The sequence below is a fragment of the Leptodactylus fuscus genome, chromosome 5, assembly GCF_031893055.1.
Source record: "Leptodactylus fuscus isolate aLepFus1 chromosome 5, aLepFus1.hap2, whole genome shotgun sequence".
Lineage (NCBI taxonomy): Eukaryota > Metazoa > Chordata > Amphibia > Anura > Leptodactylidae > Leptodactylus > Leptodactylus fuscus.
The window spans coordinates 207,169,336-207,183,430 of NC_134269.1; the positions used below are offsets into that span (position 1 = coordinate 207,169,336).

At 42.6% G+C, this 14,095-nt stretch overlaps 1 protein-coding gene across 1 annotated transcript in view; it reads right to left on the reverse strand.

The window, feature by feature from the left end:
• The window catches only part of VWF (von Willebrand factor), a 93,047-nt gene that overhangs the window by 37,185 nt on the left and 41,767 nt on the right, over positions 1-14,095 (reverse strand). The window contains exons 27-35 of the mRNA XM_075275106.1: positions 8,164-8,299; positions 5,759-7,143; positions 5,342-5,461; positions 4,468-4,611; positions 3,821-3,964; positions 3,564-3,728; positions 3,083-3,126; positions 1,274-1,451; positions 746-966 (exon numbers count right to left, since the gene is read on the reverse strand). Of these exons, the coding sequence (XP_075131207.1) occupies positions 746-966; positions 1,274-1,451; positions 3,083-3,126; positions 3,564-3,728; positions 3,821-3,964; positions 4,468-4,611; positions 5,342-5,461; positions 5,759-7,143; positions 8,164-8,299 (2,537 nt within the window). The remainder of the gene's footprint in view (positions 1-745; positions 967-1,273; positions 1,452-3,082; positions 3,127-3,563; positions 3,729-3,820; positions 3,965-4,467; positions 4,612-5,341; positions 5,462-5,758; positions 7,144-8,163; positions 8,300-14,095) is intronic.

Genomic DNA, 14,095 nt, shown 5'->3' on the forward strand with positions numbered 1-14,095 from the left:
GAGGCTACCTTCCAAAAGGTGGCACTAGAGCAATTTTCCCTTTTCCACTAAATATGACTTAATTGTATTCTTTACCCAGAATTCTTAACAGGGCATGTTAAGAATTTCTCTACATATTAAGCAGACATATCACACCTTCTAACCCATGTCTATAAGTTGTGTTATTGAATATACTGTAGTGTATTGACTTCTGTTCTAAGGCCAATTTTGAGTTCGGCGATCCCTTAAAAAACTGGCTACATTGATGTATCCAAACTAGAAAGATGAACTTTTATCTATTTAGATTTTCTTTCAAAAAAAGTGACAGCAGATTTATTCTGATTTATGACCATGGGCTACTTGCCCAACATTGTCTTTATCATAATTTTATTATTCTCCAAGTTACTTTTTTTTTTCCTGGAACATAAAAGGGTTCTCTGTGTTGGACAATCCCAAATTAGATAGTACACCCTGTTGTAACCTAGATGAAATGTGTATTTCTATATTATTATCTCTATATTATCCTCAGTTGTAAAGTGTGAGAGAACCGGACAGCACATTTTTAATTCCACTGCAGCACCCCCGCAGGAGAAGTGAGGTATTACACAGAAATCCATAGGCTGTCAATGTAATGCATGGTCCTCCAGAGTGATAGAAACTTTACATGTGTCTATCACTCTGTTCTGTGGACCATGAACTGGTCGGTCTTGAGATTTCCATAAAAAGTCAAGAAACTACTAAGAAAACAAGAGGGAAAGTCACTTACCTGCATATTGTGTGAGAGCGTCACAGTGTCCCCATTGTATTTCACACTCACGGAGTCCATACAGGTCTGTCCACCCGAGGACCCACAGTCACCATTCTGTAGGACGACTTCTAGATTATTCTTATTGTCATTAAACAGGACATAGGAGCAGTTACCGAGAAGCTTAAAGTTAAGTCCATCGAAGGTTACGATGTGCCGGTTGGAGCTGCCCTTACATATACCTGATGAGGGGAAGAGAAGACGCCATTGTGTCAGAGTGTAGTGTTGAGGGAGTAGTATTCTATTGAATATCTCGCCGGCATAGGAATGTGTGTAATCTGCCGAACACCAAGTGGTTAAAGGCTTCGAATATATGATGTGTTTAACCCCTTGGTGTTTGGCCAATTACACGCCGGTTCAACCTGAATTTTCTCGTTTCCGTTCCACCCAAACCCAAAACTTTGAAGTTTAATCTCCCACAAACCAATATTATAAAGAGCCTTGTAAAGTATCTTCAAAGATTAAAAAAAATGAAGCTAAATCGCTTACATGGACACACCCATCGACATCCACATCTCTCCTTAATCTTTATTGCTGGTAGATCGTTGTCACAGATCGGTTGTGGTATCTTGGTACAGTCTACTCCGGTGTTACTCAGTTTGGTGATGCCACCTTCCAGACATGTCACTATATGACATGAGTCTTGTAGCGTCCATGTATCTCCGGGCTAAAAGAAAAGACCACCAAAAACAGTAACCATTCAAGTAAACGGACATAGGTATGGAAAAACCAACACAGATCTTGGTGGGAACAAGAGTCAATAGCGGGAACATCTTTGGCTTCTACAACATCCAAGATGCACAAAACCGATATAGTGGCCATACTATATGCTTCTAATTTCATAAAGACCTATAGTTTTCTCTATTGGATTCCATACTAATCCATTGGATGGCATATTACAGAACCTTTCTATTCTAAAACGACTTGGTTCTTGCCAATGCCTTAGCAAGGAGATACAGGGGCTCCATGGGCCACCATATGGCCTCCAGTACTCTTGTAGCATTTCTTCATTCCACTATAGAATACTCAACAAAATGTAAGTGGTGGAAAAATAAACTTTTTTGGCGTCCAAGGTGGAGATTATAGAATGTGTTTGCCATACAGCCAACCACTGTTATTAAAGGGGTACTCCAGTCTAAAGAGCTTTGACTGGGATCTGTGGAGTAGACATTTTGTTGTTCATAGGCCATGTAGAATAACTTGTTTGGTCAAAAATGACAGCTATCTACATTAGAGATGAGCGAACACTAAAATGTCCGAGGTTCGAAATCCGATTCGAACAGCCGCACACTGTTTGGCTGTTCGAACGGATTTCGAACCCCATTATAGTCTATGGGGGCAAATGCTCGTTTCAGGGGTACGCAAAATTCGATAAAATTATACTTACCAAGTCCACGAGTGATGGTCGGGCTGGATTCCCCTTGAAGTCTTCTCCCGGCACAGCGCCCCCACGGCGTCTTCCGGCTGGAATTCACTCTGCCTAGGCATCGGGGCCTAGGCAGAGCCGACTGCGCATGCGCGGTCGGTTCTGCCCGGCCCGACGCCTGAGCAGAGCCGACTGCGCATGCGAGGGCATGCCTGCGCATGCGCAGTCGGCTCTGCCTAGGCCGGATGCCTAGGCAGAGTGAATTCCAGCCGGCAGACGCCGCGGGGACACTGCACGGAGAAGACTTCTAAAGGTAAGAGAAGAACCAGCGTTGATTGGCAGAATGTATAGCATTCAATCGAGTACAAATATTTTGAATACCGTAGTATTCGATCGAACACCTACTCGATCAAACACTACTCGCTCATCTCTAATCTACATCTTATTAGTTCCTTACAGAGCCTCAAAATGAAATTTAAGAGACAAGGTCAGCAGAATAAACTTTCTACCGATCTTAATGGTTTCCCTCAAGCTGGTAAAGTAGACCTTAACCAACTCCCCAACCTTTTCTTCAACCTGTTTCTTTGGACTGGGGTGCACAGAGTTTAATTCAAAGATCTTAAATTAACTTTTTCCATAAAGATGTCTACGATCTCAAATAACATATACTAAATCTATAGGTACCGCAATCGGTACGTACGACTATGCCTACTAGGCCTGATCCATTGAGACATTGTAGGCCTGGTGGGAAGGTGTCCAATATTTATTGGACTATCAAGATGTGCTACAGTGTCGAGAGTCAAGATCCATCAGTGGTCTGAATTTCACTGTATATCTGTCACGATAGGGCAGGTGAAGGTATGCTAAGTAGACCCAAACAACTGCTTGAGAAGGAATCGGACTTTGACAATAAAAAAACAAACCATAAATACCTTTCTCTGATTTCCGTCCTCGTCAATGCAAACTTTAACAAAATCTGAAATAGAGAATCAATAAAGCAAACCTGTGTGAGCAGCTATACTACAAAACTATATTAAAAAAAATAATTTGATCTGTGAAATTTAATATAATTTATGTGTCAGGAAAGCTAGGACTGGTCAATAGCTGCAATAAGACTAGGATAAGGAGGCCATTAGATGTGGACCCAGGTGGGAGGAACCCACCAATTTCTAGAAGATCAACCAACCATAGCAGCATAGTTGACTGGTTGCCTAAAGTCCATCAAGTCCAACCTTTAATCCTATCTTGTTGATCCAGAAGAAGGGGAAAAAAACTATGACGCAAATGTCAGTTGTCCACATCAGGGGAAAAAAATTCTTATAACCTGTGATATTTTCAAGAAAAGCATCCAGACCCCTCTTGAATTTGTACAAGGCTTGGACGCAGTTATGGCAAAATAATCATTAGACTTACCGGTGCAAAGTTTGTGGATGAAGTCATCACGTAGGAGCAACATGGTTGGCAGGTCATCAAAAAGTTGAACTTTTGTAATCTTGTGGTTACCAGACGGTCCAGCAAGCTTCACCAGTTCCTCATCATCATACCTGGATCCAACACCGATGGGAAAAACCGATACCACTGAAATACAAATGGAAATGTTATGGTAATAGGTAAAAAAAATAAACTGGTCAATTTGGACAATCCCTTGGAATCCTAAATAGTATAATTACAATTTGATGCCGCGAAAGTGGCCGCGTAATCCACTTGATCTGTGGACCTGTCAGCTACGATGATGACTGCGATCTTGGAGGACAGAGGCCTTGCTCCATGGATATCTGACATGGCACTTTGGACGGCAAAATTCAATGCATCTCCTGTAAAAAAAATTTTTTAAAAAGGAGGAAAAACTGTGAAAAAAATGGCATAACTTGATCGTAACTTAATAGCTATGATGGGCTGAGGTGTGGTGGTCACTTGTACGTAGGCTAGTAAGTAGGTCAAGCAAGGACTAAACATGGCAGCTATATAAGCTTATGAGTTTATGACAGATCCCTACTAAGATAATATAAGGGACTACATATATGCAAAATAAAGCAATTACCACCTTCAATGGTTTACTTCTAGATAGTAACGTAGACCTTGGCCACCTCTTCATTCTGTTCTTATGGACTGGGGCTCAAAAACTTTATTCAAAATTATTAAGTTTCTTTTCCCATACAGATGTCTATGAACTCAAATAACATACTAAACCTATAGGTACCGCAATGGGCACGTACTGATACGCCAACTAGGCCTGATCCAGTGAGGCATTTCGGATCGGTGTAAGCATGTGTGTACAGACAACTAACTTTGGAGAAAATACTCTAAACATATTTACCAATTTTGCCGGATCCTTCTCCCATTTTCTGCATGTTGTCGATCGCTTTAATAAGACTTATTTTATCTTGAACATCAGACCATGCAACCTCCATGGTAGGTGTCCATCCATACTGAAGGACAGCCACTTGAGTTGCATCATGACCTTTAAATAAAAAATAATGGTAAAATGTCTCTTATGAATAAGACATGATAGATAGATAGATAGATAGATAGATAGATAGATAGATAGATAGATGATACATCGGTAGATAGAAGATAGATATTAGTTAGATAGACAGATAGATAAATAGAAAGATGATAGATAGTTGATAGATAGATAGATAGATAGATAGATAGATAGATAGATCGATGATAGATAGAGAGATAGATAGATAGATATTAGATAAATAGATAGATAGATAGATTGATAGATGATACATTGGTAGATAGAAGATAGATATTAGTTAGATAGACAGATAGATAAATAGATAGATGATAGATAGTTGATGATAGATAGATAGATAGATAGATAATAGTTATTAGATAGATGATAGATAGATAGATAGATAGATAATAGTTATTAGATAGATAGATAGATGATAGATAGATAGATAGATAGATAGATAGATAATAGTTATTAGATAGATAGATAGATAGATAGATAGATAGATAGATAGATAGATAGATAATAGTTATTAGATAGATAGATAGATAGATAGATAGATAGATAGATGATAGATAGTAGATAGATAGATAGATAGATAGATAGATAGATAGATAGATAGAAGATAGATAGTAGATAGATGATAGATACTTGATAGATAGATAATAGTTATTAGATAGATAGATAGATAGATAGATAGATAGATAGATAGATAGATATGAACACTTACCAATATGTGCCTTTTTAATAAAATTCTTCACAAAGGTTTTCATATACTCAAATTCTGATTCTTTGATATTCAGACTACTGTCCAGTATGAATATGACATCCATTTGTTTCATGCATGGTACTGGTAGAAAAATAGCAAAACCCGAAAGTTTCAGCATTAACATAGAACATAAAATAGATCCCAAAAGAACAAAATCGAGACAAATAATCCTAATGACTTTTTATCTTTTTTTATTCATTGTCATTAAAGTGATGGTTTCTTCTCGTGAACATCTGTCCACTTTGTCGAACAGAGAAGATCCCAAGAAGTGGAACCCTCTCTGTGATGTCCATACACCATAACAGGGTATATAGATAGAGTAAGAACATTCTATGGATCAACACAAGATACAAAAAGTATGCATAAATAGAGTCCTACCTATGGGCATAAGCGTTGGCTGATCGATCCTAGAACAACAGCCTGTCAGTATCTCTTCGGTTATACTTGACAATTGGTCGTAGTTTTGAAAAACCCTTTGATGTCCGAAGATGTCCAACTCTTTTATGGGGGCGTTCGTGCCAACCGATATAGGAAAAACATTTATGTTTTCCTCTCTTCTTATGACATCGGTAGGTGGATTTTCTTGTATCATATACACCAAGTGAGGAGCTGGTTGACTACCGTGAAAGTCTTTCTTCAACGTGTGTTGACTGATGTATCGGAGAGCTCCTCCGGTGTTGGTGGCATTACCACCTCTGTATTCAATGTGTCTAATCTTTTTGAGAATGTCCTGTTTGTGTAGTCTCCCCGTAAAGGTGTATTCAACCGTGACCGTGAAAGAATACTGGATGATGGTGATATGAATGGTTTCTTCCCCAATATCCATTCTCTCTATCAACTCTTCGAGGAAGACCTTAATCTTCTCAATGTCCATGGAGCCTTCAAAGGCAATAGTAAGTTCTCGATCAGGAATTTGGGGGACTAGGGATGGTGCAGTAGTGGGGGTCGTTCTTGACGGCTCTACAGTAGTGGTGCTTATCTCTCGTGGTGAAGGTTCTGTTTGAGATTTCGGGGGTATTATTTTACCTTGAGTTGGTTCTGGTACTAAGTCACACAAGTAGTCAATGATTTCGTCCTTGCGGTTTATTAAGTCGTTCACGTTGGGCACAATGAATGGTTTGTTCATCGGTGATTGTTTTTCGATAAATTCTATGTCCCCCATGTCAACGTAAGAACCGATTCCGATTGGAATTAACGTGATTTTACGCTTCTTTATCCCAAGTCTTATAGTTGATAAACTTTTTGAACTTTTGGAGGCAATTAGTAATAAGATCATTCTTGGGGCATTGTCCCTCTTAGCCAGATCAAACACATACGAATTGGTAAACTTAATCGCCTCGGCGGCAGAAGATGTTGGACTTCCCATGTATTTCATATTTTTGACTTTGGCGACCATGTCGGTGAGTTTTCTTCTCTCATTAAGACTAAATAATTTAGGCGTGTGTGTGGTGTTGTATTGGACAACACTGACTCGAATTCTTTTTTGGGAGATACGTATTTTATCCATGATGCTGACAATAAAATCTTTTACGGTTTCAAAATCGGTTCGGGAAAGTTTTGAGGAACCGTCCACCAGAAAAACCAGATCCATGGCTTTCTCACAGTTATATGTCCCTGGTGCAACTGTTCCTTCGTCCTCTTCAGGTTCTGGAGTGGTTTCTGGGGTGGGTTCTTCTGGAATAGGTGTTGGCTCAATAGGTGGTGACCTCGTTGGTACATGTAGCTCACAAGGGATGCACTTTAGAGATCGTTCTTCACAATGACTTGAAAGAGAAAAAAATCATAAAACATTTTTCCTTACTTCTTGCTAAGATCTTAAAGGGGCTATCTGTTTCAGAAAATCCATCTCCAAATTAGAGGGGGTCTAGACACAATCTATTTGCCAGACTGAGTAGCTACGAATATTGCCTCTAACTGTCAAGGACCAGTCATGTCCTTACATTCTACAGATAGTCCATTAACACTGGGCAGGTGCTACAGGAAAATTGAACACTTGTTTTTGGATTCCCAACCAGATTAAATCTGACCAGTGGGACATCCAACAATCAACTTACTCTAAGGAGTCCCGTCTTACCAAGTATATTGAACTTTTTGTGTTGTGTAGCTAGGAGAACTTTAGCTCTCATGATTAGACTAGGAGAGTGAAATGTTCTCACTGCCAAAAATGGAGGACTATCTAAGGCCATACTTGGACTATGAATTTTTTTATCCTCTGTGAGATTACCTCTCTAATTTTTTTCACGCAGAACCCCGTGAAGTGTTTATGACCCTGTTTACTTCAATGGGTTTGACTGTGGGTTAGACCTGCTCATGTTCAAAACTGGTTCCATATTGGAACCATATTACAGAGTCATACGAGACAAATCACATGTACAGTGAAACCTCTTTGAAAAGGCCACCCAAAATTTCATTAAAAAGTGGTCTTCTAGGGGATTGGTCTTCTCAAAGTAGGTTAATATGGAAAACTGAAAATCCATCACGGAAAATGTGGTCTGGTAAGGGGGTGGTCTTCTCAAAGATGTGGTCTTTTGGAGGGATTTCATTGTGTATGTCCTCAGAGATAATGTTTCATGTGTATCCTAGCTATCAATAGATCACCTCGGATCTGATTTCGACACCACCACTGCCTGCTATAGGGTCTCTCCCTTCTATGACTTTCATATTCCCTAGTGTCTTCAAGGGTCCATATTTTTGGGGCAAGAAAAAAATTTGCAATTTTGCCAAAATACTGTCATATAGAATGACTATAATCCCAATAAGTCAAGTAATAATAACAATAATACCATTGCTGGCAAAGGGCAGGATCGTCTTGGTTCAACAAGATGTGCTTTCCATGCGGTATGTGGCGTCCTTCAACCAAACACACCGGGCAGTCTTGCAGGTCAATACACGATCCAGTTACCTCATTCAGGATTTTGCCTATAGGACACAATAACAACAATGAGGATTTCGGCTGAAACCTTCACCATAAAATCGAGTGACATTTCTTGAGACTTGTAGAGGACCTAAAAATAGTTCTTATTAGCAAAGGGATACACGAAGAAGGATCAATCTGGAGTCTATCAGTTCCTGTTACAAGATCTAGATCAGGGGTAGGGAACCTTCGGCTCTCCATCGGCTGTGAAACTACAACTCCCAACATGCTCCATTCATTTCCATGGGAGTTCCAAGAACAGCAGAGCAAGTATGCATGCTGGGAGTTGTAGTTTTGCAACAACTGGAGAGCCGTACGTTCCCTACCACTAATCTAGATGGTTGAGATGAAGCTTCACACTCTTCCACTTTAAGGATGTGCATTGCAATGCTTCACTTCTACCACTAGGCAACAGGCTTGGGTAGTGTGCTCTATTTGAATTATATTCAGCTTTCACCAAACAAGAGGAAGATGAGACTCCACGGACTGTTATACCCCAAACCACCCACCTCACCCCACCTCCCCATATAGCGGTCACCAACTAAGAGGAAGACGAGACTCCACGGACTGTTATACCCCAAACCACCCACCTCACCCCACCTCCCCATATAGCGGTCACCAACTAAGAGGAAGATGAGACTCCACGGACTGTTATACCCCAAACCACCCACCCCACCTCCCCATATAGCGGTCACCAACTAAGAGGAAGATGAGACTCCACAGACTGTTATACCCCAAACCACCCACCCCACCTCCCCATATAAGGGTCACCAACTAAGAGGAAGATGAGACTCCACAGACTGTTACACCCCAAATCAGCCACCCAACCCCCCCCATACTCTCCCCCTCGACTCCAACCCCCCCCCCCATACTCTCCCCCTCGACTCCAACTTCGCCACCACCACCACTTTACTAGCTTTGGCAATGCCAAATATCCATTCAGACGTGCCAATAAAGCCTATTTGATTTGATTTGATTTATGTAACAGCACACCCAGAGTTTAGGCATGGTATTGCAAGTAAAGTTTTTTGGGGGGTTTTCCACCTTTGAGTACCATTTTCTAGTTTTACCCCACATCTCTCTCACTATTTCTTGAGGTACAACCCTGAATTTTAATATTGTACCTGATCTTTCGCTACCTGTGAATAAAAGATCCTCTATAAATATCAGACGAGACACAGTCAATGTATAGCCTCTTCATGTGACACTTAAAAGCTATGTCCGCAAATATGCATATTCTAATATGCAACCTCTAGACCTAGTCCTTATGGTCTCAGTGAGTATAACTCAGCCATATGTACAATATTCTCATTGTTATTCAGCTACAGTACTAATAAAAATGAAGACAAAAAAAAATTATTTAAAAAAATTAAAAAGTTAGATAAGTACTAAAAGCATTCCTTCTCCGGCCTATAAAAAAGTTATTTGCAAATTCTTATAGATGCTGGAATTTGTTTTCTGAAGTCTCGGCCAACAATATTTATCCGTCCTATTAAACTAACCATCTGCTCGGCTGTTACAAATTATTTCATACCGTTCCTCGAATTGTTGCTGATAGCGGAGCAGCTACATAACACAAACTTTGCATAATGATCGCGGCTGTCTAGAATTATTCGACGTTCTCGGAGACCATGAGATTGTTTACTAATAGAGATGAGCGAACAGTGTTCTATCGAACACATGTTCGATCGGATATCAGGGTGTTCACCATGTTCGAATCGAATCGAACACCACGTGGTAAAGTGCGCCAAAATTCGATTCCCCTCCCACCTTCCCTGGTGCCTTTTTTGCACCAATAACAGCGCAGGGGAGGTGGGACAGGAACTACGACACCGGGGGCATTGAAAAAAATTGGAAAAAGTCATTGGCTGCCGAAATCAGGTGACCTCCATTTTAGACGAATAGTGGATTTCAAATCCGGGTCATATGAGAATGTGAACTTTGTGACTATGAGACAGGGATAGCTGTACAGGCAGGGATAGCTAGGGATAACCTTTATTTAGGGGGGAATGTTATTAAAAATAACTTTTTGGGGCTCTATCGGGTGTGTAATTGTGATTTTTGTGAGATAAACTTTTTCCCATAGGGATGCATTGGCCAGCGCTGATTGGCCGAATTCCGTACTCTGGCCAATCAGTGCTGGCCAATGCATTCTATTAACTTGATGAAGCAGAGTGTGCACAAGGGTTCAAGCGCACCCTCGGCTCTGATGTAGCAGAGCCGAGGGTGCACAAGGGTTCAAGTGCACCCTCGGCTCTCCTACATCAGAGCCGAGGGTGCGCTTGAACCCTTGTGCACACTCTGCTTCATCAAGCTAATAGAATGCATTGGCCAGCGCTGATTGGCCAATGCATTCTATTAGCCTGATGAAGCAGAGCTGAATGTGTGTGCTTAGCTCAACTACTCCACCGGCGTAGTTGAGCTAAGCACACACATTCAGCTCTACTTCATCGGGCTAATAGAATGCATTGGCCAGCGCTGATTGGCCAGAGTACGGAACTCGACCAATCAGCGCTGGCTCTGCTGGAGGAGGCGGAGTCTAAGATCGCTCCACACCAGTCTCCATTCAGGTCCGACCTTAGACTCCGCCTCCTCCGGCAGAGCCAGCGCTGATTGGCCGAAGGCTGGCCAATGCATTCCTATGCGAATGCAGAGACTTAGCAGTGCTGAGTCAGTTTTGCTCAACTACACATCTGATGCACACTCGGCACTGCTACATCAGATGTAGCAATCTGATGTAGCAGAGCCGAGGGTGCACTAGAACCCCTGTGCAAACTCAGTTCACGCTAATAGAATGCATTAGCCAGTGCTGATTGGCCAGAGTACGGAATTCAGCCAATCAGCGCTGGCTCTGCTGGAGGAGGCGGAGTCTAAGGTCGGACCTGAATGGAGACTGGTGTGGAGCGATCTTAGACTCCGCCTCCTCCAGCAGAGCCAGCGCTGATTGGTCGAGTTCCGTACTCTGGCCAATCAGCGCTGGCCAATGCATTCTATTAGCCCGATGAAGTAGAGCTGAATGTGTGTGCTTAGCACACACATTCAGCTCTACTTCATCAGGCTAATAGAATACATTGGCCAATCAGCGCTGGCCAATGCATTCTATTAGCTTGATGAAGCAGAGTGTGCACAAGGGTTCAAGCGCACCCTCGGCTCTGATGTAGCAGAGCTGAGGGTGCACAAGGGTTCAAGTGCACCCTCGGCTCTCCTACATCAGAGCCGAGGGTGCGCTTGAACCCTTGTGCAGCCTCGGCTCTGCTACATCAGAGCCGAGGGTGCGCTTGAACCCTTGTGCACACTCTGCTTCATCAAGCTAATAGAATGCATTGGCCAGCACTGATTGGCCAGAGTACGGAATTCGGCCAATCAGCGCTGGCCAATGCATTCTATTAGCCCGATGAAGTAGAGCTGAATGTGTGTGCTAAGCACACACATTCAGCACTGCTTCATCACGCCAATACAATGCATTAGCCAGTGCTGATTGGCCAGAGTACGGAATTCGGCCAATCAGCGCTGGCTCTGCTGGAGGAGGCGGAGTCTAAGATCGCTCCACACCAGTCTCCATTCAGGTCCGACCTTAGACTCCGCCTCCTCCAGCAGAGCCAGCGCTGATTGGCCGAATTCCGTACTCTGGCCAATCAGCGCTGGCCAATGCATTCTATTAGCGTGAACTGAGTTTGCACAGGGGTTCTAGTGCACCCTCGGCTCTGCTACATCAGATTGCTACATCTGATGTAGCAGTGCCGAGTGTGCATCAGATGTGTAGTTGAGCAAAACTGACTCAGCACTGCTAAGTCTGCATTCGCATAGGAATGCATTGGCCAGCCTTCGGCCAATCAGCGCTGGCTCTGCCGGAGGAGGCGGAGTCTAAGATCGGACCTGAATGGAGACTGGTGTGGAGCGATCTTAGACTCCGCCTCCTCCAGCAGAGCCAGCGCTGATTGGTCGAGTTCCGTACTCTGGCCAATCAGCACTGGCCAATGCATTTCTATGGGGAAAAGTTAGCTTGCGAAAATCGCAAACTGACAGGGATTTCCATGAAATAAAGTGACTTTTATGCCCCCAGACATGCTTCCCCTGCTGTCCCAGTGTCATTCCAGGGTGTTGGTATCATTTCCTGGGGTGTCATAGTGGACTTGGTGACCCTCCAGACACGAATTTGGGTTTCCCCCTTAACGAGTTTATGTTCCCCATAGACTATAATGGGGTTCGAAACCCATTCGAACACTCGAACAGTGAGCGGCTGTTCGAATCGAATTTCGAACCTCGAACATTTTAGTGTTCGCTCATCTCTATTTACTAACATTTTAGACGCAAAATTGTCCCATTTTCATGAATGACTTTGTAACACTATTAACAAACTTGTTATGGGGTGTGTTGAATTTTGCAACCAATGTTTTCTAAGGTTCCAAGACATCATGAAGGAACCTTGAAAGTAGCAAATGCGGCCTATTGTTTTGTGTTTATGGAACCTAGGTGGAACTTTGTGTCCCCATGGTTATAGACTACAAACAGACACTGTGTAGTCAGGCCCGACAGTAAAACACTAAGTTTAAAGGGGTTGTCCAGGATAAACTAAGAATTAACCCTTAAACTAAATCCCTTCCCATTGCCTAACTTCTAATTTACTTCAATAAAAAAAAATTATAATTACCCATATCCCTGGAACGTTCGGGGATTCTTTCTGATAATCTGGTGATGTTCCATTTCACTGCTTCTGAAATGGAACGTCACCATTATCCTCCCCCCGCCCATCAATACTTACCAAGCCTTCCTGTGTCCGGAAACAGCTCCTCTCTGCTAGTAGTGGGCGGAATAGGTTAGCTAGGGAGACAGGGGGGAGGGTGGGATGGGCTAGTAAGGGGCGGGATCGCTAGGCTCAGGAGACAGGGAGGTTGGGAGAGGCTAGTAATGGGCGGGATAGCTAGGCTAGTGAGACAGGAGGAGGGACTAGTAGTGGGCGGTATAGTTTAGCTAGTGAGAAAGGGAGGGGGGAGTATAACAGAGTGAAAGAGGAGGGGGAGGGCTGAGTGAGAGGGAAGTAGTGTAGAAGCTGCACAGCTGGAAGCTAACACCCCTAAACAAATGCAGAGGATGCCGACAGCAACCAGAGACACCCAGAAATCACTCCAAACACTGCAAAAGTTATATGGTTGTACTTATTAACCCATTACTAGCACTAACAGACCTTTCTAAAAAAAAATAAATAAATAAATAAAAGATCCCTTTAAGTAAGCTTAAGCTCTCCATAATTCTGCTTAAAATTGGCAGTAAGAAAATTCTGAGCAGACCCTATTATAATCTATGGGGTCCACAGGTTTCTGCAGGTAACTGCTATTTAAGTGGACAGGGTCTCCATCTTGTCCTTATGTGGACCAGAACGATAGACACTCAAACGCTAGTGTGAGCCTATAATCACTTATGAGAAACGACATAGGCTGCACTACTAGTGAGAAGGTTGTGCACGGGAACACAGATTCCTAGTCCTCCTATGGCACTACTATGCCCCGGTGATGAATGACAAACCCTCCTCAAAGAACACACTTCTTCATCAAATATCTGTCTGCCCTCCAAAATCCCATTTGGGATTAGTCAATAGGCCTATTATTTGGGGACATTTCTGGCCTTTGCCAAATGTCACTGGCCAGAGTCCAGCAATTTCACCTCCCAGGGTGGTGCAAAGTGGGACAGCCAATATCACCAGATAACGGAGATATCAGGCTCCGTATAACTAAAGGTCTTTAGTGCAATTTATTAAGTCCCACCTATGAATTAGTAAGTCCCACCTACGAGTTTCCTCCATC